The sequence below is a fragment of the Eulemur rufifrons genome, chromosome 14 (assembly GCF_041146395.1).
Source record: "Eulemur rufifrons isolate Redbay chromosome 14, OSU_ERuf_1, whole genome shotgun sequence".
In the NCBI taxonomy this organism is placed as follows: Eukaryota; Metazoa; Chordata; class Mammalia; order Primates; family Lemuridae; genus Eulemur; species Eulemur rufifrons.
In genome coordinates, this window is record NC_090996.1 from 6,862,079 (window position 1) to 6,889,219 (window position 27,141).

At 50.3% G+C, this 27,141-nt stretch overlaps 1 protein-coding gene across 1 annotated transcript; it reads right to left on the reverse strand.

Annotated features, from left to right (window-relative positions):
* Window positions 1-1,444: 1,444 nt before the first annotated feature.
* RCC1L (RCC1 like) lies at window positions 1,445-26,473 on the reverse strand. The gene is made up of 11 exons (XM_069486213.1): window positions 26,112-26,473; window positions 20,302-20,431; window positions 18,267-18,395; window positions 17,396-17,462; window positions 16,745-16,796; window positions 14,590-14,674; window positions 13,985-14,166; window positions 10,122-10,209; window positions 9,115-9,288; window positions 6,570-6,655; window positions 1,445-2,403 (listed from the first exon to the last, which is right to left on the reverse strand). The coding sequence occupies exons 1-11, from the start codon at window positions 26,433-26,435 to the stop codon at window positions 2,326-2,328; spliced, it is 1,395 nt and encodes a 464-aa protein (XP_069342314.1). The 5' UTR covers window positions 26,436-26,473; the 3' UTR covers window positions 1,445-2,325.
* Window positions 26,474-27,141: the final 668 nt, after the last annotated feature.

The following is a 27,141-nucleotide window of genomic DNA, read 5'->3' on the forward strand; positions in this document are numbered from 1 at the left end:
CTGGCAGGGCCAAAGAGGACGGGGACAGCGGCCCACGCGCCTTGCAAACCACCCCGGCAGGGAGACGGTGGTGGCCGAGGGGCTGGTAACTGGGCACTCCACGCCTTCCACCCGGCGCCTGCCTCGGCTACTGACACAGATGAAGGAATAGAGCCTGAGTGTAGGGACAGTGAGTGTCCAGGGGACACATCGGAGTTGGCACGAGGCTCACTGCATCCAGGGTGCCATTCACGGGCCCACTAAAGCGAGAGCAGACCGGCGTGGACAAACACTGCCCGGGAGCACAGTGATAAAGCCAGCAACCAAGCTAACGGCACAGCATGTGCTGGGAGGGGCTGGGGAACAAGGACACGAGCTGAGACCAGCACAGATGACACCTGGGGAGAGGGCCTGGCCCGTGGCAGGGGAGCTCCCCAGGAGCCCTAGTGACCCACAGAGGGCACTGAGCAGCCTGGCCGGGCAGACCAAGCCCAGCTGGAAGAAACTGGGTTTCAAGACAAACCCAAGGCCGTCTCTGGTGCTATTTCAAGGTCAAGATCATTACTGGGTCTGCACCTTGGTTGCCATTTGGTGGGTGGTTTAAAAACCCACCTTCTCCAGAGACCCTCCATCACCCATTGTCGCCTACCTGAGCCCCAGCCGGTGCGACCCAGGCCTGACCTGCAACACTAACCCTCCGTAAATCAATATGTGCTTCACGGCTTGCATTTCACCGAGGTCAGATTACCCTTCTCACTGCGGGGCAACTGTAGACCCGGCCCCACCGGGGGTTTCAGGAAGGAAAATGACACACAGTTCTCAATTTCTATTTCAAGTTCATGGAAAAACTTTGCTGTGATAAGCCTAGGAATAAACCGAAGGGTTGTGGTCGCAGCCCGGGTGAGGGGTCCCTGCAGCTGCCGAGACAGGGCTGCTCCCCTAGACACCCAGCCGGCTGGTCCTCCAGGCTTCAAGCTGCAGCGAGGACGCCTCCCGCTCGGGGACCACCCAGTGTAAAGCGCAGCCCTCCCAGCATCCGCCCCCTCTCGCTCCTTCCTCTCCACGGCCCACAGAACCACCCCCCACACCGGGAGTCTGGCTGGTTTTCGTTTCCCTCCCTAGAACGCAGGCTTCACAGGGAGGGGTTTGTCACCACGTGCCCGGCGTGATGACAGTACCTGGCACCTCAGGGGCACGAGTGCTGAGTGAAGGCGTAAGAGGAATGGGGCGCAGGTGGGCAGCACACGACATCCCCGTCTGTGACGCCAGCGCCAGATACGTCCCCCCATTGAACTACGGGAGTACGACCTGTCCAGAAAACAGCTTCTAAGCGGGACTGTCTTCCAAAGTACTTTTCACTGGCCTCTTTATCAAAAGCCTTGTTTTTCAAAGCTAATCTCTAAATGATCGAGTCAAACTGTAAAAAAAAAACTTCTTCAGTTCTTAAAAATCAAAAGGCAGAGAATAGACTTTATTCCAAAAAAGATTTTTAAAAGACGTTTTTAAAGGAACAGACAAGTCACGCCACTAAATCAAATGTTCCTCACAATCTGAATGCTCCCTCTCCAGCCAGGCTTTTGTGGACGTGTTCGCGGCCCTCAGCCCACAGGAATTCGGCCTCGATCTTCCTCCCGAGGGGCTTCTCAGCGTGTCCCAGCCAGGCAGGGAGAGCAGTCACAAGGCTGCAGACAGCCACGGGCCCCTCGGGGCCGGGGCCCGGCACACCAGCAGCTCCACGGAGCATCCCAGTCCCGCCAGTGAGCCTGCGGCGGGACAGCGACCCGGGAGGGCCGTGAGCCACTGACTTGGCCGAAGCCAGCCGGGCTCCCTCAGCTCCGTGGACTGGGCCTGAGGCACACGCATGCCTGCCAGACACAAACCAAGGGGCCGCCGTGACAGAGGGGAGACAGAAGCCCGCCCGTGCGCCACGTTCTGTCAGGCCACCTTGTAAGATCACGCAAAATGTCACTCGGTGAGGGCTAAGCTTTCCTAAAACCAGTGTCTTGGGCCAAGCATGACCCCAGAGGGTGTCCCAGTTACCCGGGGAGAGCTGAGCCATGGAAACCGCCCTCCCCGCCCTGGGCCACCGCAGCGGCCCAGGAGCTCGGCCCACTAAAGGCAGCGTCCTGTGCTGAGCTCTGCAGGTCTCGTCCTCGGCTGGAGAAGGGACCTCGTCCCAGATGCTCTCAGTATGTGCCCACCACGGGATTTCGGAGAGGGTGCCACACTCCACAGAAGGCCCCGATCCTCTTCTGCCACCGTCCAAGAACCCTGGCTGGCCGGCCAGGTGCCGTCTCTGCTGAGTAGCCGAGGCCCGGGCCAGACTCAGCAGGTCAGGCGGGAGATTCAGATGAATGACTTGGCCAGAGTCACCATGTGATCCACACCACATGCCACATCCACAGGCTCCCCGGGCATCGTCACCTGAAAAACAAGGCCCAGCGCACCCTGAGGGGGAGATGGCGCACAGGGTGGCAGCCTGGCCTCGGGGTCGGCCCAACCCGGCCCTGCGTCTTAGTGGTCACTTACCTTCTCTGGGCCTTGGCTCCCTCCCTGGAAATGGGGATGTGTCCCCCTGCCCTGCAGGTCCACTAGGACAGCAGCCACCGCCGGTCACGTCCTCCCCTCAGAGAGGCTGCTCTGGGCAAGGACAGACCTGTGCACCGTCCCGGGACACGCACGTCCCAGAGGCTGCTCCCCTAGGCACAGCCCCGCCAGGCTCCCCGCCTGCAAGCTGGGGGCTCAGTGACCTTCACTGGGGTCACCGCCATGCTCACCGGGCAGCTCCAGAGACCTTTCTCTTGCTTTGTGGGTCCAGCTGGGGAACCAGGCCCCGCTGGCCACTGTCTTCCGTCCCCGTACCTGCCAAGGCCAGCGTCGGACACAGGCAGGCTGCGCAGCCACCCTCGGGGAGCAGCACAGGCTGCGTCTCACTCAGAGAGACCTCGCTGGGAACCTGTCTGGGCTGACAAGGCGACGTCACGGGAAGGCCCGACCCTCGAGGGAGCAAGAAGACAGCCTCGTGCAGACATGGCAGCGCAAGCCTGTTCGCCTTAAAAAGGGCGCCCACCGTTTTACAGCCTCGCCTTGGAAATGGACACCCAAACAGTCCCAGGGGTGCCCAGAGCCACACGGCCAAGCCAGCTGTCTAGGAAAGGGGCAGTTTATTATTATTATGACTAGGTTATGCAAAAGGACATTCAGTGAAAAAGAATAAAAAGCTATTAAATACCTTTCACTACCACCCCCACCATCATCTGCCCGAGTCCCCGCCTGCCTCCGCACTGGAAACCATTAACACTGTCAACTAGCTTCTGGCTGTCCTTCCAGCGGCTCTTCACGCAAGAGGAGCGGCACGAGGCTTGTGCTTTCCTGTGGCTGATGCCCCGCCCGGCCCACCCACCGCCCCTGGCCAGGACACCGACGCCTCTTCTGCGGACCAGACCCGAACGCGGCCACCCTTCCCTGGTGGCCTCACTCAGCCGGCAGTGTGACAGCTGGAAAGGGGATCTGTCACAGCCTGTGGAGTTTACTGGGCTTACGAGGGGAAATGCCTTGTCCAGATGGCCTGGCCAGAAAGCACACAGGCAGCAGGCGCTGACCCCGGAGCTTTGTGCCCACGCTGGGGACACGAGACCATTAGGGACGCCTGGCCACAGGCAAATGGATGCTAGAAACCAAGGCATGCCATCCCCCCGTCCCTAAACAAACGTCTTTCGCAGAACCTATTACAGAAGTCACTAAACAAACAAGCAGCAGTGTCCCTGTTCATCGCAAAGGCACGTAGAGGGGAAAGCGTTCCAGGCTGGCCCTGGAGCAGAAGACAACACGCTGCCTCTGGTGACGGGGCCCAGGTGAGCTCTTAGCAACCTCCCCGGCCATTCGAGAGCGCTCTGTTTACCTTTCCCGGGAAAGTGCTGCTCTCCTCACTCTGCGGCCAACCTGCTGCACTTCGCACCTCTGTCCCTGTCCCCCTGTGCTCTGGCCATTAGAGCGGCACAAACCACTTGCATGGGGCCCCCGAGAGGGGAGCAGCAGCAACTCCCCGAGGTTCCGGCTCCCCCTGGCGAGCGCTCTCGCACAGTCTTGGAGCCGAGTCCAAGAAAACACCGCCCTTAGCGATGTTTTATTTTTGTCCTAGTCAAGGTTAAAAGGAGTTTCTATTCTAAACCAATTCACGCTCACAACTCTACTGCAAAGGAAAGTAGTTCCAAACCAGAGCCACATTCGGCCTGAGTGACCCTCAGAAGTGTGAGCAGAGTCGGTTTAGCCACATCTCTCTCCACAGTTGCTTCCTAAAACAAATGCCCACCGGGTGAGAGACAGAGGAGGGGTGAGAAGGGGCACAGAGCTGCAAGTCCCTCATGGCAACAAGAGGTGAACCTGACAAAGGGACATGGCTCTGGGCCCGGCTTGGGAAAAAGGGACGAGGGGACAAAGCCGCTCCCTTACACAACTACTTAGTGCTCACCGACTGTGCGAGAGGGAGGACAATAGTTTGGCACCAAATGCAGCCGTCGCAGGGACAGGCTCGAGTGCTCCTCCCCTGATGGCACGAGTGTGGGGCAGCGTGACCACAGGACACATGTTCACGAGGGGTCGGAGCAAGCGAGCTGGACAGGAGCATCACGTGGCGGGGTCAGCACTCTGCTCCCAGCACACGCAGGGGCCGGTGCTCTGCACAGGCCACCGCAGCGGCAAAACGTGACCCGAGTCAGATCTGCAGCTAATCTACATGTGCCTGTGGAGATGAAGGCAGGTGGGTAGGTCCTCCTCAGTGTTCATTCATCCAAAACCCAGTGGCTTAACTGTTTCCTGAGCTTCCCTGCAGAAAGTCTTCCTTTTTAAAAGGAAAGGTGAAAAGAGAGCAGTGAGGAATCACTGAGAAAACAGGTGGGAGGCCAGGCGAGGTGGCTCACACCTATAATCCTAGCACTCTGGGAGGCCGAGGCGGGAGGATCGATCAAGGTCAGGAGTTCGAGACCAGCCTGAGCACGTGCGAGACTCTGTCTCTACTAAAAATAGAAAGAAATGATCTGGCCAGCTAAAAATATATATATAGAAAAAAATTAGCCAGGCATGGTGGCGCATGCCTGTAGTCCCAGCTACTCGGGAGGCTGAGGCAGGAGGATTGCTTGAGCCCAGGAGTTTGAGGTTGCTGTGAGTTAGGCTGACGCCACAGCACTCTAGCCCGGGCAACAAAGTGAGACTGTCTCAAAAAAAGAAAAAGAAAAAGAAAAAAAGAAAACAGGTGGGAGATGGAACTTACTGATGCTCACTCTATCTGAGCTGCTGTCAACTGCCCAAAGCCCGGCTCTCCACTCCTCACACATAGTGACATTTCCAGGCTCAGGAACAAGCCACCTTGGAACAACTCTAGTGTATGAGCATTTTTTCCCAGTAAGTTTAGAGTCTCCATCTCAACTTGTTCTCTTAGAGCCTTCACTGACAGTTTTTAATAAAGGAGGGGAGGGCTGTTGAGCTCACAGAGGACCAGGAGGAGAGCAGCGGGGGCAGGGCCAACAGAAACAGTCCCTGAAACGCTAGAGTGCTTCAGAACACGCCGCAATGGGTTTTGACAGATCAGTCCTTATGTTTTTTTTTCAAATTATACATTTCTTTTGCATTTTTACAAGTGCTTTTTTAAAAATGCTTTTCATAATTTTAAAACAATTAAAATCCTACCTTCTAATACTTGCACACACACACATACACACACACACACACACGCATGTACACACACACATCTCTATGCCCAGACTATCTCCAGACAAGAGCATAAGAAACCAGTACCCATGGCTGCCTCTAGAACAATGATAGGAGACATTTTTCAAAATACATTTTTTTGTACCATGAACAATGCTCTGTATTAAAAAGAAAAAAAAAAAAAAAAAAAAACAATTTTTTTAGAATAACTTAAAGAACTGACTTAGTAAACAACACTAAGATAAACTATAATTTAAGAAAGAATCTTTTTCCCCTTTAATTCTGAGATGGCCTAACTGCATACTGCCCCCCTAGGAAAAGCCTTTATTTTTTCACTTGGTGGCTATGGCTGGGCAATCTAAATATTAAACATCCTGCACTCTTTTAAATTCATTGTAAAGCATTCCCTGACATGGGCCTCCGTGAACAGCTCCCAGCTTGCTGACTTCTTCAAGTAGCCCCCTCTCCGGAGCCTCTTGGAGCCTGGAGCTTGCTGAACCACCTGTGTGCCTTTGTGTCCCCGCTCTGTGTTCCCGAGGACAGCCTCTCACAGGGCTTCTTACAGGAACGCGACACTTGGGAACGCCACGCCCTCCCACCCCCCACCCACAGGCCCCGGGACAAGCTGTCCCACCGCAGGAGTTAAGGCAGCCGAGGGCCTGGCACGGGCCTTGCTCCGCCCACGCACCATTCAGGAGTCTCAGACGCCACGGCAGTGTGCGACGGCAGAACGTGCCGTGGCAGGAGGGGGACAGCCATGGCCCAGAAGGGGAAGCATGTCGCATGACCCCCTTCCTGGCCCAGCTGCACACTGGGTACCTACTGTGACATCAGGTGACTCTACTCTCTGGCCACATCCTTAAGCCTGCCCAGGCCAGCCTTACCCTCCATGGGAAATACTGGTCTTCCAGGCGACCGATTCCCAGGCACCCTCGGATGTTCTTGCCCCACACAAACAGCTCTCCTTTGTCTGCAAAGAGAGGAAAACAGTGGCTTGGTTGGGGCTATGCAAAGAACAAGTCTCCAAGAAGAGGATGGGTCATGAGAACAGGCTTTCTAGAACCAGATGCAAACAAGGCCCACTGTCAAACTACAATTTTTACCAGGTATTAATGTTTTCTTTCGAAGGAAAAAGTAAGTGTTTTAGATGCTGTCTAAAACATGTCCAAAAACATGTCGGAGCCCAGGACTCGCCCTGTGTCCACCCACACGGGAGATGAACTCCTGCGTGGGGCTGCAGGCAGAGGTGGCTGCTGCAATCTGCCCCCACCCACGGTCTGACTAGACTGTCCTCCACAAATCCTGGCTACGCCCTGCACTTCCTAAGTTGACAGTGAGAAGTGGGACGATTTGTCATTCCTTCTTTGGGTGTCCACATCTCGGGAGCATTCAGTCAAGTGACATCTAGCTCCTGGGAGCCTGTCTGTGCCGGGTCTATGTCTGTGTTCTGGGAGCAAGGACCGGACAATGACTGAACAGACACGGGTCCTGTCCTCATGGGATTCGATCTAGGCAAAGAGCTAGAAATAGAAAAATGATTAACTAACAAATACATGTTTACAAACTGTAAGTGTCAAGACGGAAAAGGACAGGGTGCTCCTGTAAGAGGACAGCCCAAGAGGTGGAATCTAGATCAGGGCCCTGGGGGCGCTGCCTCGGGGAGGGCCCCGGCCCTGGGCAGCCCCCTAGCCAGACCCCACCTGCACAGCTCGGGCCCTGCTCAGCACCGAGCCTCATTTCACTACCTGCTGTCGGGCAAAAGGCCTGGGTCGCGGGAGGCAGAGGAGGCGACGCGGAGAAGCCAGGACTACAACCACCTGAGCTGATGAAATAGGGAATCTTCTGTTTCACGCTGTCACAGCCCCGAAAGTCTGGCCATCCCCTTTGCCCTCCACATTCGAGTCTTACATGTTTAACAGAGCAATTCCGTGTGGCTCCCCAAAATGTTAGCAGACCACAGACAGGATACACAAAGCCAGTCCAGTTCCCAGATGGCCGACGGCAAATGCTGGGCACGCAGGCAGGGGCGAAACCCAAGCTCTGATGCTCTTACCGAGGGACAGTAACTTATACCTGGAGGGCGGCTGCTGGGTCCCGGGGGAAATCTAGAGAGGGATTTCCTTGCAGTGTGACCTGAAATGGCTGCGTGCCACAATAGCAAACAGGGAAGAGTCAACTCTAGTCAAATGCTTCACACAAATTTCCAAACAGTTGACTTGGCACATAGGTTAAGCCTTCAAACATTCTGGAAAATAGGTTATTTGTTGCCCCCAGAATCGGTCCATATGACTCTTATTTGCTAAATTGAAATGGCTTCAAAACATTTACGAGACCTCGACTCATCTGCAAAGGGAAGTGGCTGCTCTGCTTGGGCCGTGGCAGGGAATTCTCCAGCTTCCCTGGAGCTGCTTCCTTCACGCTTTCACACGCTCAGAGTCGGATCCGACTCCAACCCTCAACAACCCAGGCTACAGCGGCCGGTTTTAAGGCCCCGGAAATCTGGAATTCAGACAATGGGTGAATAGCAGGGAGGACCCCGTATGGAGGGCGGACATCTGGAACTGTCCTCACACAAGCATGAGGCCAGAGAACACAAACAAGGACGACCCAAACTGACTGTCCTGGCCCAGATGTTTACAAAGAAAACAATCACTTGCCATGAGATGAAAAGATTTCTTAATTGCAAGGAAATAACTAATTTGCTTGAGACTCACAAGATGAAATTAACTTAGTACAGTTTTACTACTCAAGGCAACTAAAAGCAAACTAAAAGGCAAACTGAACCCACAGTAACTGGTGGAAGAGGAGATGTAATCAAGAGAAGGCACGCATTCTAGGGGCCTGCGGGGTAACTGGATACTCTGGCTTTGTCATTTGGCAAGTCTTTAAGAAAACCTCCATTTCAGCCTTCCCTTTCATCAGTCTCTCCCCCAGCACTTCGGAGAAACTGGTAGATTTATCTCCACACAACCACAGGGTAGTCTTACAAATCTGCCTCTTGCCATCACACGGCCCTGGGTCGGATCGGGGTTTCTGGCGTGGCCAGGGGATGGGATTAGGCCCCACACATTCATTTCCTAACTGCCCCCCGTGGTTTTGTGAGACCTCTGCTGGTCTCCTCTAGCGCCCTCACATACTGAGGTCCCCTCCTCCTGCCACCACCGGGTGCCCTCTGGAGAATCTTCACGTTCACATGAGCCTGACCACAGACCAAATAAACCAAAAGCAAAGCTCCAGGATGAAAAAAGGACACACATTATACAACCTCAAGCCAAACAACTCCTAGATCAGCCACCCTCTTTAATTAACCATACAAAGGCGCCGCTCCGCTGGACGGACGGAAACTGAGAGCCGCCCAGAGTTTGGGGCTGCAGCTGACAGAGGGTGCTCCGGTCAGGCCTCTCCGGGGCTGTCGGGGGCTTCACTTACTGGTAAGTGCTGCAAAGTGGCTGAGTCCACATCGAATGCGGGAAACCTGGATTCCTGGGTTGAACTCCGTCAAGCCAAAGAGGGTAGGTGGAATCATTTCTGGAAGAGCAGTTTCCAGGAGGTTTGGTCCTTTCCCAAGAATTCCATATCCCCAGACAAAAACATGGCCTTCCCCTACATTGCAGGAAAAACAACGGTCAGTAAGTCAACCCAAGGAGAGCCCTCCCTCACCAGAAATTCAAACTGCACCACCAAGATTCATTAGATCCACACAGATTTTTTTTTTCTCCTTGCTTGGCAAGAACATGCTGACAGAGATTTAAAATAATTCTTTCTCCCCTGCTTAAATTCTTGCTTGTGGAGTCTGTCTAGCCAGCTAACCAATCTCAGAACGCAAACTTCCCACATCTTGAGTGTAACCTGGAAAAGACCAGTCCCTAAACCAGCCAGAAAACCCACGTGAACACAGAACTCGAGGACAGTTTTCTCCCCTCCTGACAGCTTTCGGTTGCACACTGATCAGAAGAGTGAGCCAAACAGATAAACGATTTCTGGAGAGATTCTTAAAACCCTTAGCAACATTTTTTCAGTTACGAAAGTTTAATATTCATCAGCGGTGCCAGACATTTAATCCCAGGGGCATGGATCTCAGTTTCCAAACTCTAAGGCTCCTCTCCCATCTGCCTTTTATTTCTTGGCTGCAGAAGGCAGAGCTGGAGTCTCTGGCCCAGGCTGGGGTTTGAGGGGGAATAAAGCAGTTCCTTCTCCGCTCCAGAAGTTTGCTGTAGTGTGACTAAGCTCTGTTGCTGTCTATATACAAATCACGGGCTGTTATCTTTCTGTCAAGAATTTCACCCACACCCCGTGATAGCTGAACTCAATCCAACTACATCTTCCCGTTCCCTCCTCGAGGCTGAGGTCTACGGCCTGCGAATCCAGTGGACGCTGACCACTCCCCCACCCGATCCACCCACGGTTTCCAGTGAGCTGCCAGAAGAGGGTCTCACCATTGAGCACAGCGCAGCCTGTCCCGCCACACGCAGCCTGCTGCACCTTCCCGACTCCTGAGAAGGGCAAGCACCGGGGCACGTTCACCTGAATCAAAGGAAGGGTCCACACTGTGAGGAAAGCAAAGCAGTGAGAACCGGGGCAGCATCCGGTCTCACGCACGGAGCAGTAAGTCCAGTCCGTTCCTCTACTCCCCAAGTATTTCCTGGACACCCAGCATATGCTGAGCATCATGCTAGGCGCTGGGGACGCAGAAGGAGCGGCGCAGACCTGGTTTCCACCCTCAGAGAGTTCTAGCCTAGCAGAAGAGGCAGACATCAACCAAAATTAACACAAAATTATGTTTGCGCTAAACGCCACAAAGGAAAGTTCAAGGGCCTCTGAGAGTGTGTGAGAGAGAACCTGACCAGGTCTGAAGGGAGGAGCAGTCAGCGGAGGCCTCGATGTGTCCTGAGATCTGAAGGGTAAGTAGGAGTTACCAGGCAAGGGGAGAGGAGGGGACGACCCACGTGGAGGAGAGGCACGCGCAGAGGGAATGGGGTGAGCATGGCCCATTCCGGGAGTTGAAAGGAGATCAGGGTGGCTGAAGCAGGGGAACAGGGAGGAAAAAGGTGCAGACGCCAGGGGGGATAAGGGAGGCCAGACCACACAGGATAATGCAGGCCACAGTATCTCAAGCACAGAGGGAAGCCAGTGAGTCCCCAGCAGGGCAGAGACAGGCTCTCTGGAGTAGAACTTGAGCGGGCCAGGGGGATGAGCGCGAGTTCTCTTTGTACGTACTGAGCATGCAGCGCCTAGAGCCGGCCAAGGGGAAGTGTCAGGGGCACTTGGAGATGTCTGGAACTCGGAAGAGAAGGCGGGGATTAAGCTGTAAATTGGACAGTCATCAGGAGACAGATGGTCGCTGAAGCAAGCCATGGGAAAACGGTCTTCCAAAGGGGGAAGACAGAGAAAAGGGAGCACAGCCCACACCCCGAGGATCTTCACCACTCAGAGGCCTGCCTGGCAGGAGAGGAAAACCGAATGAGACCAAAAGGAACGATGAGAAAGGCAGGAGAGAATGAGAAGAGGGTAGTTCTGTGGAAGAATGTTATTCACAAAGGTGATCAACATGTCAGTCAATGTCAAGTGTGCAGAGAGGTCAAGAAAGACAAATACTGGAAAATGTTCTCCAGATGCTTTCTCATTTTCAGCAACTCTAGCAAAAGCCATCCAGCAAACTGATAACGGCAGAAGCTAACCGGGCTGGACTGAGTAAACAGGGGACGAGGAAACGTACATGGTCAATGAACACAGCTCTAAGACGTTGGGCTCAGAGGGAGGCAAGAGGTAAGGCAGGGCCGGGGGAGAGGAAGGAGTGCAGGTCAGGCTTGCTCAGGGGGAGACACAAGTCAGGTGCACAGGCAGACTGCGAGGCTCCAGCAGAGGGGAAGAGGTTGAAATGATGAGAGAAAGCCCGACGATGGAGTACGGTTTCTGAGAAAGTGGGAGGAGATGGGTCCACGGCAGAGAGAAAACACTTGGCTTCCAACGGAGCTCCCCGCTCCACGGTTACAAAGGGGGCTCGCCCAAGGGGCGCGGACACAGGGTGTGCAGGACGTGCAGTGCGCGAGGGAGCCATTCCCACCTGACGGCGTCTGCTTATTGCGCTGGAGGGAAGATCTGCTGAGGGCGATGGGAGGGTCAGAGGCTTGGACAGGGGAGTGTGGCCAACTTAGCTTTCCAGCAGGACTTGGTCTTGGCACTTCCACTGAGAAATAACTTAGAAAGATAGATTTTAAGTGCTTCGGTGACAGCCATGAATCCCTACAGATTCACTTTCCAATGGAGACAGCTGGAGGATAACACCCCAAGTTGACCGGAAAGGAACGACGGGGCTCACTGGCCCAGAAGACGCCTGGACGGAGCAGGGCTGGCAGGGCTGCGCCCCGGACTCCGCTGCGAGTCTCTGCTTAGCTGAGCTCTGGCACGGTGCCCTCGCACGGGCTGAGACACGCTCTAGCAAACAGCCATTGGAAACTCGCCACTGGAGTCACTGACGGGACGAGGCTCAGGCCGTGACAAAAAATCAAGAGGGAATCACTTTTTTTAAATAAATAAAGAAGTGTAATTTTTAAAAACCCAGATTGTGGCAAAATGGCTCCAGTGACCCCATCTCCTGCTATCGACACCCAGGTGTAATCCCAACCCCTGTGAGTGGGCTAGATCTAGTGACTTCTAAGGAACAGAATTCAGCAGCAGTGACAACAGGGGATGTCATTTCTGAGATTAAATTGTGAAGCCCTGGCTTCTGCCTTGCTGGCACCCTCCTGCCCTCTCATTTGCTCGCTCTGGTGACACCAGCTGCCATGTTGTGTGCTGCCCCGTGGAGAAGCTGTGTGACAAGGAACCGAGAAAGGCCTGGCAGACAGCTATTGGCTGGCCAGCCGCCAGCGAGGAAAGGGGGCCTCGGTCCAACAGTCCACGAGGGCCTGCACCCTGCCAACAGCACCAGAGTGAGCTCGGCACAGATCCTCCCCTGGCTGAACCCTAAGATGACTGCAGCCTTTAAGAGACTCAGAGTCAAAAGACCCAGCTAAGCCACCCCTACACTCCTGACCCAGAGAAACTGTGACGTGATAGCTGTGTGCTCTTTTAATCCGCTCAGTTTTAGGGTCATGTGTTATGCAGCAATAGACAACAACGACATGACATTCGATCTGTCCCCCACAGGAAGGCCAGGGGAGACATTTTTCTCAGGCCTTGGTGTCAGGAAGAGCAGTACTTCTGAACACCTTATTTGCTGTTTATCTTACAGAAACAATAAGTCGTAAATGACCATGTTTTCTTCTTTGTAAGAGAACTCAGAGCCAAATCTGCAACCACTTCTAGCCACTGTGCCAGACCATAGAGGAGGCATTTTTTATCTTATTAGCTGACCTTTAATTTCCCTTTGTGCAGATTATTTGTTAATATATATTTATATTTGATCACATTAACGAATGTAGTATGTTTCTTAAACAGTCCTTGTCTTTTAGAGAAACATACTGAAACTTTTATGAATGAAATATGATGTCTAGGATTTGCTTCAAAATAATGCAGGACAGAGAAGTAGATGAATTATAGATGCAAAAAACTGGCCATCAGTGGTATGGGGTCTTTTGAAGGAGTGACATGAACAGTCTGGAATTAGATCGTGGGGACAGCTGCACAACTTTGTGACTATACTAAACCAACTAAATTGTACACTTTAAAATAGTGAATTGCATCTCCGTTAAAAAAAACTGGTCATTAGTTGGAAACTGTTGAACATAGGTGATGGATAGAGAAGAGTTATACAACGATTTCTATTTTTTGTTTATATTTGAAATTTTCCTTAATAAAATACTAAAGGCCTACCACACTGTATTGATAGTGGCTCCCTTTGGTGAGAAGGAGGGGACAGTGATGGGGAGAGGCCACAAAGCAGTGCCGCTAGTGTCCCACCACGTGAGCTGGGGGCACACAGGTGTCTCCATCAAGCTGCACACTCACCATCTGTGGGCTTTTCCAAACATACGTTATCGTATGTTGCAACCAAAAGCATGTGGTGACATCATAGGGACTTAGGGAAACAGCCTCATATCCCTTTTAGAACGAGATAGGGTACACAGGTGCCTAAAATACTGATCTGAACCAGGGCTCTCTCATCTGAGTATTGACAACCATGGCTTTTGAACCGAAGCTGCTTTTCAGGCTCCACCGAGATTGCCAAAAACTCAGAACCCTGAAGAAGCCGTTTTACAACAGGTTAGGCCTAAACAGCACTTTCTATGTTATAGCTTGGAGAACCTCACATGCGTCCTTAACACTTTGTGTTTCCATGCCGTAGGTGACCTCGTACCTGTGTGGAGTCAGTGACAGAAGCCAGCTGCAGGTACTCCGAGTTCCCCCAACCAAAGAGGCCTCCGTCAGCAGACACGGCCAGGCAGCAATCGCCATAGGTGGCCACCTGGACGATGTTCACTCCGGCAAGGTCTCCACCCAGCTTGGTGGGCACGCTGGTGACATTGTAGTGACCCAGACCTGACATGGTGGAGAACGCTTACCTTCAATTATTCATTCTTTTAGCAAACACTTACATAGACTTCCCATATGCCAACCACAGTTTTAAGCACTGAACAAATAACTCAGAAATCCTAATCTGTTCCTCTGCCTGCTCATGCAACTTTTTTCTCCACGTTCTCTCAGAGGAGGAAAAAGGATATCATCTTATTTGGTATATTTTTAAAACCCTTGGAATTTTCTAGGTCTGATTCAAGACAACTTCGCAGGATGAAATACCACTACACAATGAACGTATTAGACTTCACATAAACTACAACAGGCAATTTCTAATGCACTGCTGGGCTTTCTAGAAAATAAAGGAAATCTCTAAGGGCCCATCCGACCCCCAACACCGTGCCTAAGTGACAGTGTGCTGCCCCACATGGGTGAGAGGTACACTACCTGTCTGCCCGTCGGCGCCCCATCCACAAGAATAGACTTCTCCTCTATCCGTCAGGAACAGACTGTGATCCTGACCACAGGCGACCTGGCAGACACACAGAGGTAAGTGTGATGAGAAGAAATACTTAGAACCCCAGTGTCCCAGTTCACGGAGCCAGAGGACGAGCACCGTCCCCACCACTCCCAGGCGCCTGGGGAGATGGCCCAGGCCGGCTGCCCACGTTGCCTCCACATCACGTTGCTTCTAGGTCCACCACAGCCTAGCTCTGCCTCCCCCTCCCCTGAGACTGCTCTTGCTAAAGTAAAGTGCCAATCTCCCAGGGGGCAACCCCAAGAGCTCTTCCATCCATCCTCCTCCACCTCTGAGGAACCATCCCTCCATAATCCTCCTCCTCCCAGCCGCCCTCTCTTCTGCTCTCTGGTAGCTCCCGGCCTTGGTTCTGAGCTCAGCCTCCACTTCGGACCCTTCAGTGCTGGGATCTTTCCCAAGGTCTGTCTCATGCACTCTTCTGTCCTCACTGCTCACACTACCCTAAGAGACTGCACCCACTCCCAAGGCTTAACTTTCACCTCTACACTGCGATCTCCAGTCTCCACAACTGTACTGAGTTTCAGACTTGTTTTTCTACCTGTACAATGAAAAGCACCATTTACTGAAGACTTATTATGCAGGGCACTGTGCCAAGTCAATAACCAAAACCACCCAGTAAGAAACTACATTTCCGAGAAGTTTGGTAACTTGCCCAAAGTCACTTGGTCATAAGTGGAGGAGCAGGGACTGGAACTCACATTTACATTCCTTTGAAGCCTGTGCAAGGGACACCGCACTCTACTGCAGCCTTGGAGCCAAACTCACTCTACCTCCCCCTCACTTTCCCCTTCTACCCAAGCCTGCTCCTCTGGAACTCTCCACCCGGGTTAAGAACATGAGCACCCACTCACATGCCTACTGAGTCCTCCTCAACTCCTTCCCGCTCACTCCCTGCCCACCTGGTCCAGCCCACAGCCCATCAGTTCCCCTCCTTATATGTCTCTCCCACGTGCCCCTTCTCAACTGGCCCTCATCACCTCCTCCCCCAGCTCCACTCCACACTGTGGCCAAATTATCTTTCTAAATGGATCACGATTCGGCTGTCAGTCACTCTGCTTAGAACCTTTGACAGCGTCCAACCATCGAAAGATGAAGTCTGAACTCCTTAAGACCTTGCCGAGTTCACCCTCAGCCTCTCTCCCAGACTATTTCATGCCATTCCCCAAAAGCATACCAAACTCCACGCCGGGTGCAGTGGCTCACGCCTGTAATCCTAGCACTCTGGGAGGCCGAGGCAGGAGGATTGCTTGAGCTCAGGAGTTTGAGACCAGCCTGAGCAAAAGCAAGACCCCATCTCTACTAAAAATAGAAAAATTAGCCAGGTGTGGTCATGCCCACCTGTAGTCCTGGCTACTCAGGAGACTGAGGCAGGAGGATCACTTGAGCCTAGGAGTTTGAGGTTGCTGTGAGCTAGGCTGATGCCACAGCCACAGCACTCTACTCAGGGCAACAGAGTGAGACTCTGTCTCAAAAAAAAAAAAAAAAGTATACCAAACTCCAGCCACACTGCACACGCTCAGGACATCGAAGCCACAGGCTGCTCCCTCCCCTCTGCCATAAAACCTTTCCCACCGCCATTGCTGGCCTGTCCAGTAAAAATCCCCTGCCTCCGTGACGCCCTCTCTCCCTTCCATCCCTCCCCTGGCAGACCTGACAGGTCCCCTTTTGGTGCTCTCACAGCACTCTCTGTGTACATTCACATGTGCATGTAAATATTTATCATAAGTACCTACCATGTGCCAGGCACTGCTGTGAGGATAAGAATAAAACAATGAGCAAGACCCAGCCAGCCTGGAGCACCGCGGCGCTAACCACACTGTGATACAGCTAGCTCTGAACCTGTTCTCCTGTTTAACACTGCAGTGTTATCTCCCCAGATCTTAAGAAACTTTGTATCCCTAGGATCGGGCATAAATCCTGGCTTATAGTAGGCAGGCTATAATTTTTACTGATATATTCATTCAAAAAATCCCCCTAACAAATTTGCCATCACCCTACCCAACTTTCAACCTTTCGAAGCACCCCTGGGGACAGGAAGGGCAGCTCTCAGCCCGTGTCTCTTACCTGCACCACCTGTCCATCGAAGTCCTGCATTCTGTGGACTTTGTGACTTTCACTACAGCCAGGAGCAGATTGGAGAGAAGCAAGAGATACGGTCGTGACAAGCACTGTGTGATCCCGGGCCCTCCCGTGCCACCCTGACTGGCAGTCCCCATCCCCACACGCACACAGTAACTGTCGGAAACTCTCAGGGTCAAACACAAGGCAGAGCTAGGCCTGGGCATGAAAGTAAAACAAAAGAAAATCAAACCCTAGGTGGTTTTAACATGCAGCCAGAGTTGAGACTGATGCTCAGACCCACCAACAAAAAAAGGAACTAGAGGGAACTAGAGGGAAATTTTTTTAAACACTAAAATGGAAAGAACTGAAGTGAAAGGGGATTTTTAAATATTTGGTAAAATAAAAAATTAATTTACAAAAATTAGTTCAAAGAAATTCTACACATAACTACCAGTCTCATCCACCCCCCTCCCGCCAAGCTAACGCACAGAGCTCAGCCTGGAAAGGAACCGCGCCCTCCACGCCTCCGCCCGGTCCTCCCAGCTCCGTCGCCAGCCTGCCCGCTGCTCCGTGGGTTTGCCACGCCACAATCACCCGAGAGATGCTCAGTGGTTAACATGATATGGGGAACGGGTCGTCCTTTCAGGAACTCACCTGTAAATTTCATTTTCAACCACCTTTCTTCCACATTGCCCGTAAGAATTGTTTCCCATGCTGAAGACTAAAAAGAACACCACCAATTAAATAAGTTCTGCAGGTTCGTGGGATCCTAGAATGTCAGGACTGGAAGGGGGTCTCCACAGTGGTCCTAGTCAGCTCACCCTAAGTGCCCCTCGGTTTCCTTTTCCAACATGCCCAGCCTCTGCGGGCACACCCACAGGCATGTGGGGACCCAGCCCCACCTCCCCCTGGTTCTGCCTCTTGGGAGCTGCACATTATGAGACTAGCACCCCATTCTCTGCACCTGTCACTAGGTTACCCTCGATGCCAAACTCCCTCTCGAAAGAGCTCCTGAACACCACCTTCACCTTTTCCTACAGCGCACACTTAGCCAGAAAACAAAATCTGAAAAATGTGGTCACATTGGCCTTGCCCTGGAAACAACTCCTCTTCTGGAGAGGCTGTTACCCAGGGGCCTGCACTCTGAAAGCCCCCCACCACTTGGGCAAAGTGGGAGCAGACAGGCTTCTTTCGGTACCAAGAAAAAAAGACATCTATCCACACAGCCCAGCTCAGTGACTTCACAGCAAAGGAGCTGGCCCTGATAAGGCTGCCTCGCGTGCACTGTCACACGTGTAAATACCTGTGATTTTCCACGAACTGCAGAGAACGGAGCTCATGAGAGTTAGCAAGGTCTGTCCGATACGGCTCTCTTGAGCAATCCTACAGGTCTGCTCAGGAAATGCCAAGCTTCACTAATTAGACGTGGCTCAGTTAACGAGCCACTCAGGCCCGATCGCAAGGCCCCGTTTCGCAATAAAATGGTCCCCCGGCTCCTCCACAGACCTTCAACAGGCCAGCTCACCTCCTTCGCTGTCTGTCAGGACGAGAGAGTGTGCTCTGCCGCAGGACACCTGCAGCACCCGAGTCTCCTGAGGTCTGTCCAGAGGCAGCGGGACGGGCGAGGGCTCCAAAACATACTCGTAGCCCCTAGCTGAACAGAGCACACGCACAGACAGTCAGAGCATTTCCAACATTAGAAATCCTCGTGTCACCCCACACTGTCACACAGGAAGAAAGAGAGTCAGGGGTAGGAAAGACTTACTCAAGGCATGTAGTTAGAGGCAGAGCCAGGGCCTCGATGGCACAAAGTGGGCTATCGATAAGCAGGCTTAGTCTTTCTAAGAGAAATCTCTTTATGTGCCATTTACTACTTGAATTTTTAAGAAAGGTAAAAGCATTTCCCTTCTTCAATACCCACTAAAATTCCTCAGTAAGGTGAAGAACAGCAATACTGTATAATACCACTTATATAAAAAAGCAAAAAATATGCATTATTACACATAAATTAATATGCTTGCATATGCGCTAAATCTCTCTGGAAGGATCAACTGGAAGCCATTAACACAGGCTGTCTCCAGGGAGAGAAACAGTACGACTAGGAGGACAGAGATGGAAAGCAGACTTTTCACCATATACTCTACCTCGCCTTTAGGATTCTGAACTATGTAAATATATTCTCTATTCAAAAAAGAAATTAAATTTTAAATATTAAATAGGCAAGTAAAGGGAAGAGCTTTTTCGAACTCACTCTAAAGAAGAATTTTAGGGCCAGGCATGGTGGCTCACACCTGTAATCCCAGCACTTTGGGAGGATCCCGTGAGGCCAGAGTTCAAGATCAGCCTGGGCAATATAGTGAGACCTCCATCTCTACAAAAAAACAGAAAAATTCTCCAGGCATGGTGGCACCTGCTTGTAGTCCCAGATACTCAGGAGGCTGAGACAGGAGGATCACTTGAGCCCAGGAGTTTGAGGTTGCTGTGAGCTACAATGATGTCACTGCACTCTACCTGGGGCGACAGAGCAAGACTCTGTCTCAAAAAAAGAAATGTACGAAAAAGGTAATGTGGATTCTTCCAGCCAATAAAGACTTCAATACTGACTTATAGTAGCTCACGCCTGTAATCCTAGCACTCTGGGAGGCCGAGGTGGGCGTATCGTTTGAGCTCAGGAGTTCGAGACCAGCCTGAGCAAGAGTGAGACCCCGTCTTCACTAAAAATAGAAAGAAATTAGCTGGACAACTAAAAATATATATACAAAAAATTAGCTAGGCATGGTGGCACATGCCTGTAGTCCCAGCTACTCGGGAGGCTGAGGCAGGAGGATTGCTTGAGCCCAGGAGTTTGAGGTTGCTGTGAGCTAGGCTGACACCACGGCACTCTAGCCTGGGCAACAGAGGGAGACTCTTGTCTCAAAAAAAAAAAAAACTGACTTATAAAAGACATTTCTGATATACATATAAAATAAGTGAAAAAAGGCAGAAAACAAAATATATGCTATGATCAAAACTATGGATAAATATACTTGCATATGAACTGGAAATAGAAAAAAAATAAAAGAAAGGTTTGTCCAGTATTTCTGAGTTATTTCCCCCTTATTTTAGGAAATATTTCACACTGTTCTTATGGTATTGTTTGGCAAACGTCTACTTATTTAAATGCCATTATAAGTTATTTGTAACATTTTTATAATCCAAGTTTCAAACATTTAGAATAAAGCTTCCATCTTAAGGATTTCACTGAATTTTTCTCCGAAAACATACTCTAGGCACTGTAGAGTATTTCAGGCTGTCACCATGGTAGAAAAAAAAAGGGTTATCTCTTTTGGGCCAAAAAGGAACATCTTTACTCATCAGCCAGGTGCTTGCTCTTTTGTCTGATGGTTCAATGTTGTTACCAAAGAGGCCAAAAAATAATCTAGTCCAGATTGTTTCAAACGACATCTCTCTAAGACTCCATGTATTTTGTTATTATGGTTGGCTTATGTAATCACATCCTTGAAAACCAAAGAGAGCTCTCTCAGACTGATCACAACAGAGAAGGCGGATGAGGTACTCACTTGTATCTTTCCGGCTCCTGTGAAATCCAAGCTGAGAATCTTTGTTGAGTCCCATACCCCAGACTTTTGTAACATCCTTGGTTTTAGAGGACAGCAATGTGAATCCGTAGCCACAGGCAGCAGATGAAATCTGAAAGAGTTCCCACAAACCATTAACTGACTTGTTATGTCAGGTTTTTTCATCTATAAATGACAGGTTATTTACCAAGTCCAAGAACACATACTATTAATATAGCAACTAATATTTACTAAACATTTACTATGTGTTTGAGATGGACTATTTCATTTAATCTTTATGATCACTCTTACAAAGTGTTATTTACGTGCAGGTCATAATCTATATCTAATGGTAAATGCCAGCTTACCACTAGGTATCATCGTCCCCATTCACCAAGATACGGTCTAGCATAGCAGTTGACAGACTGCCTTAGTTTGAATCCTGGCTCCAGCCCTTACCAGCTGTATGACCTCAGATGGATCACTTTCCCTCTCTGTATGTTTCCCTCTCTATAAAGCAGAGATGGTAACAGCATCTCATTGGATTGTTGTGACGACTAAATTAATATAGCTAAAGCCCTTACAGTCAATAGTACCTGACTTCATGTAAGAGCTATACAATGTATTTATTATTGTCGTTAGTAGCAGCAACATTAGGTGGATGAGAAAAGCGAGGCTCCTAGAGGTTAAATAACTTGCCTTTCACTCTTACGCTACACTGCTACATTCTCAAGCCATTACCAGGAAGAGGAAGAATCAGTGTTACAGCTACTGTGAATTTAACACATTGCCAATGTCAAGGTCTTTGCTGGGTGTTTTAACCACACTCTCATCAATCTTCACCTTCACTGACCAGGTGAGAAAAATGGTGCTTCCAGGGGGCCGGGACACAAACCAAAGGTGGTTTGATTTTAAAATCACCCCTCTTTCCATACTACCCAGAGTGATCACATTCCCAGTTGGCATGGGACAGCCCTGGTTTACCCCTGATGTCCCAATGTTCACTCTTAAGTTGGACAACACATTATACGGTCGCCCTAACGACCTCTCAGCTGTGTATGGTCTATCAGAGGCCTCTGCAGTCTCTCTCAGGGACCATATGCAAATCTAACCTAATCCTGAAGAAAATGCTGGCTTACCACTGATCATGAACAAACATGAGGAACTTTTTTTCACCTTCCAGCATTTCCTGAAGAAAACTAGCTAAATATTTCTTTAAATTTTGATTTATTGACACCTTGTTTGAGTCATGCAAGAGTGATATTTCCCTCCTTTTGCCTTGTGATATTTTCCCTTGTAACATTCATACGGAACTTACATGCCTGCACCTTTGTGCTTGTCAAAACACCTCAGTTCTCTGGCCTCCTGGGCCCCCTGCCCCCTTTCTGGAATGGCTGCAACTCCACAGAAATGACCTACGTGGGAGACAGGAGACAGCCCTGCCCAGGCAGCAGGAAACACAGAAAAGAGGTAAGTCTAGAAGTGATGCCCAGCAAGGATGATTATTCTCGTTGCTCGGCGATGCCCGTTTAACATTCAGCAAACACTTGGTGAGCCCCTCCTGTATCATGAAATCTGTTAGCATGTGAGAAGGCCTGGCACAATTCCTGACACAGGCTTAGCATCCGGTGCTTGTGATGACAACGTGCCAGGAGGGCACTTCCAACTGTGGCGGTATGAAGAGGTTAGCAAACCTCTCCCCACCCCACCCCCCCAAACAAGATAAGAATAAAACTGGACAAAATTGAAAAAAAAAAAAACAAAAACAAGAACCCACAACCATTTCAGGGCTCTGAAAATCAATCAAAGGCAAATCAACCGAGAAGAAATGTTTACTCATGAAAAACTGCTGCCCTGCTGGAACTTCAAGTATGAGTAGCAGGAGTCCGCAGACTTCCTGTCTAGGACCGTTCCACCTACTGCTTTGGTGGAGGGTAAAACCCATGCCCGGCAGCAAATTCAATATGCAACAAACAAGAAAAACCTACAACTTGGCGAGCCCGAGGTTGCCATCCTGATTAGGCAAGAGGAGGCAGGCCAGCCTGAAATGTCACTGGACGATCCTAGAAATGACAGAACCATGAAAGGCTCCCACACAGCCACGGCTTACTGGGAAACTGCCCAGATGAACAGGGCAGACGGGAGCCCTGTGGAGAGTAGAGCTAGGGCAGGCGTGAGAACTCTGAATCGGATCCCCAACCTATACACAGAATCCACAGTAGACAGAAACCCTGTGAGCTGGAGGTGTTTGAGCACAGCCTCTGCCCAAATCATTGTCTGACCACAACCACAATGGGACTACAGGTAGAGGGCAATCCCAAGGAGTCAGGTTAAAAAAAAAAAAAGTAAATTAATAAGGAGAAAAAAAAACACAAAAAAACCCCTGAGCAAATACATCAGTGGCCACACACAGCAGGGGAGACTGACTCTATAAATTAAGTCCTTAAAAGTTACCAACAGAATTCAAAGTTATTACAATACATCATCCAAAAATCTAGTTTTCAACAAGAAAGGACAAGACATGCAAAGAAACAAGAAATCATGACCTATATATACGGAGGGGACAGAGCAGCCAGCAGAAACTGACACTGAGTAGACCCCCTGTTAGATTTATCAATGATTTCAATGAACTACTGTTCAAAGAACTTTTTAAAATCATGTTTAAAGAATTAAAGTCCAAACTCATCAAAATGTATACATTAAATAGGTACAATTTTTATGTAGCAATTAAACCTAAATAAAGTTTTCTAAAGGCATTCAAGGAAAATATGATGATAATGACTCAACAAATAGGGAATCTGAATAGAGAAATAAAAACTACATTAATAACCTAAACAGAGGTAGGAGGATTGATTCAGCCTAAGAGTGACAGTGAGCTATGATCACACCACTGTACTCCAACCCGGGCCAAAAGAGTGAGACCCTGTCTCTTTAAACACACAAACACACACATACACACACACACACACACACACACACACAAACAAACCACTAAATGGAAATGGAATAGAGTTTAAAAATACAATAACCAAAATAAAAAATTTACTAGACTCAACAGCATATTTGAGATAGCAGAAGAATCAGTTAACATGAGGAAAAATCAGGAAAAATTGTCCATCCTAAAGGACAAGAAAAAAAGACTGAAAAAAAATGAACAATGCCTCACAGACCTGTCACACAATAATCAATATCAATATTTATGTAATGGGAGTCACAGAAAGGGAAGAGAAAAAGAAAGAGGCAGTAAAAAGCAGTAAAAAATATTTAAAGAAATAATGGTCAAAAATTTCCCAAATTTTATGAGAAACACAAATCTACACATAAAAGCTACTCAACAAGTTACAGTTAAACTGTTGAAAGACAAAGAGAAAAGCTTAAAAGTAGCAAAAGAAAATAGACCCATCAAGCACAAGAGAATGACGATAAGATTAACAGCTATTTTCTCATCAGAAACAAGAGACCAGAAACCAGTGGAATGACATATCAAAGCAAAGAAAGACAAAACTGTCAACCAAGAATTCTATATCCAGCAAAACTATCCCTAAAAAATTAAGCTAAAATAGAGACACTCCCAGAGAAGCACTGAGAATTCACTGCTAGCAGATCTGCCTTAGCAAGTACTAAAGAAGTCTTCAGGCTGAAAGGAAATGACAGCAGATGGTAACCGCTCACAAGAAAAATCAATAAAAAGAAATGAAGAGCACTAGGAAAAGAAATTATATAGGTAAATATAAATAACTACATAAATATAATCTTTCTGCTGGGTACAGTGGCTCACACCTGTAATCCTAGCACTTGGGAAGCCAAGGCAGAGGAATCACTTAAGGCCAGGAGTTTGAGACCAGCCTGAGCAACATGATGAGACTTTGGTCTCTACAAAAAGTAGAACAATTAGCCAGGTGTGGTGGCACACACCTGTACCCAGCTACTTGGGAGGCCGAGGCAGGTGGATCTCTTAAGCCCAGGAGTTTGACGTTGCAGCGAGCTATGATGATGCCATGGCACTCACTCTAGCCTGGGCAACAGAGTGAGACTCTGTCTCAAAAAAAACAAATAAAAGACACTATCAAAAAATTAAAAAAGGCTGGATACAGTGGCTCATGCCTATAGCACTTTGGGAGGCCAAGGCAGGAGGATCACTTTATGCTGGGAGTTCAAGACCAGCCTAGGCAAAAGTGAGAGTGGGATCCCATCTCTACAAAAAAATTATTTAATTAGCCAGGCATAGTGGGGAACATGCCTGTAGTCCCAGCTACTGAGGAGGCTAAGGCAGGAAGACCACTTGAGCCCAAGAATTTGAGTTTGCAGTGAGCTGCTGCACTCTAGCCCCGGCAACAGTCTCAAAAAAAAAAAAAAAAAAAAAAAAGTTGGTTGTGGCTGTGCACCTATAATCCCAGCTACTCTGGAGGCTGAGGATGGAGGATTGCTTGAGCCCAGGATTACAGATCAGCATGGGCAACACAGCAAGACCCCACCTCGAAAGAAGGAAGGAGGAAGAAAGGAAAAGAGAAAGGGAAGGAAAAAGGAAACGAAGAAAACAAAAGGAAAAGCCACAGAGTACGAGACAGTATTTGTACATAACATGTGATAAAGGGCCTATATCCAGAACACATAAAGAATTTTTAGGCCGGGCGCGGTGGCTCACGCCTGTAATCCTAGCACTCTGGGAGGCCGAGGTGGGCGGATCGTTTGAGCTCAGGAGTTCGAGACCAGCCTGAGCAAGAGCGAGACCCCATCTCTACTAAAAATAGAAAGAAATTATATGGACAGCTAAATATATATATAGAAAAAAAAAAAAAATTAGCCGGGCATGGTGGTGCATGCCTGTAGTCCCAACTACTCGGGAGGCTGAGACAGCAGGATCCCTTGAGCTCAGGAGTTTGAGGTTGCTGTGAGCTAGGCTGATGCCACGGCACTCACTCTAGCCTGGGCAACAAAGTGAGACTCTGTCTCAAAAAAAAAAAAAAAAAAGAATTTTTACAACTCAATATTAAGAAGTCAAACAACCCAACCCTTCATTCATCTGGAGCTTAAATTCCTTGTTTCTCCTTATCTCTTTTAGTTAAAAGATCATTCACTGTCCTTGGCAGAAAAATCAAAAGCCAAGTTGGAAATGCTTCCTTCCTTTTCATCACTCATGAAGACTTCCACAACCGTCCCCAAACAAGACCCAATCCTAAGCTCTTCTGAGTGTTGGCTTCCAAGGAAAAGCGTCCTTGGGCAGCTGCCTTTTGCTATAACCTTTTCAAATCTGAGCTCATTTAGAAGCATCCCGTGCAACCATTTGGGGTGTTCAGACATCTCAGCCTTGCTCTCTCGTTTCTGTCACTGCTGAGTGTTAACATTTCCTTTCCAAGTTGTTCATCCACCAAAGCCAGCCCACGTTTTCTCTGAACTTCCGAATTCTGCTTTCTGGACGTAAGAACTTTTGGAGACAGACCGGCCCGAGTACGAATCCCACTGTATATACACCTATCAGCTGTGGGGCCTTGGGTCTTAACCTCTCTGGGCCTCCCTTTCCTCCCCTATAACAGGGGATGCCAACCCCCACTTACAGGGTGCTGAGCGAATGACACGAGCCGGGCACAACAGCTGGCACGTTTCAGTCACCCAATAAATGTTGACGGTCGGCTCTAACGCCTTCCCCTCCCGGGCTCACAGTTAGCTAGAGGGTCATCCTCGCCAAACTCTGGCCACCCACAGTAGCCAACTTCTCAAAGAGAGCCGAATACTTCGGGGGTGGGAGGGATGGTGGCGGAGGCCAGGAAGGCGGAGGAGAGCGAGGGAGGGAGGGAGGAAGCCGCGGCCCGCACCTTTTGGTCCAGCTCCAGGCGGTAGGGCACAATCTGGATCCTGCGGTACGACCGCCGGCCGGCGCGAGTCTTGGGCCCGGAGCTGGGCAACACGAAGGTGGGCACGCCCAGCGCCCCCGAGAAGCTGAAGCCCCACACGAAGACGCGGTCGACACGGGCGGCACGCTCGCCCACGTACTGGAACACGGGGGCGTCCGCCTCGGCCTCCGCCGCCTCGCGCCGGCTCCGCGAGCGCCCGGCCGGCGTCCAGTGCCCTCGCACCAGCCCCGGCCAGCCCAGCCGCTGCCCCAGCCGAGCCCCAGCCGCCAGCGCAGCCAGCGCCATCCTCCGCTTCACGCCTCAGCAGCTCCTGGGCGCCGCCATCTTGTGTGACCCTTGACCCACTCCCCCCCCCCCACGCTCCGGCGGAAGCGCCGGCGGCCACGCTTACTACTGGCTGAAGGCAAAGGCGCTGAGGGCAGCCCAAGGCTGAGGGAGGCGGAGCCGGGCAGCCGGGGTCCTTGTCCATGTGCGAAACTCGGGTGCGGTTCTCTCCGCTATCCTGTTTCGGTCGCTTGCCTCACCGGTTTTGTAGTGAAGGTAGCGGGCAGCCGAGAACAGGAGGCCTTCAGGAACAAGTGACCCGGGAGTCTGGGGACCCGGGCCCTAGGCCCGGCTCTACGATTGACTGGCCTGCGCGTTGGGAAGTCGTCTCCCTTCTCTGGATCTCACCTCTAAAAAAAGGGGGTTAAAAAAAATCAATGCATGAAATGAATTGTTTTAATAAAAGGAGGAGTTTGGACCTTGTGGCCTACAAGACCTCTTGCGGCAGCCGGTTAGGATCCGTGACAAGGTTCCCCAATACTGTCCCCAGCGCTGAGGGCAAACTCCTTCCTCCCCTGCTTCCTTTTTCTTGCTCTCTTTATATTGCTTAACACCTGGGGGGAAACTAACCCTGTTTTAATCTGCTCCCAATACCGGTGCAAATTATTTTGTCTTCCTGGAATGTATCCAGTCTGTGAAACATGTTTTTACTGCCCTCAGGTGAAGT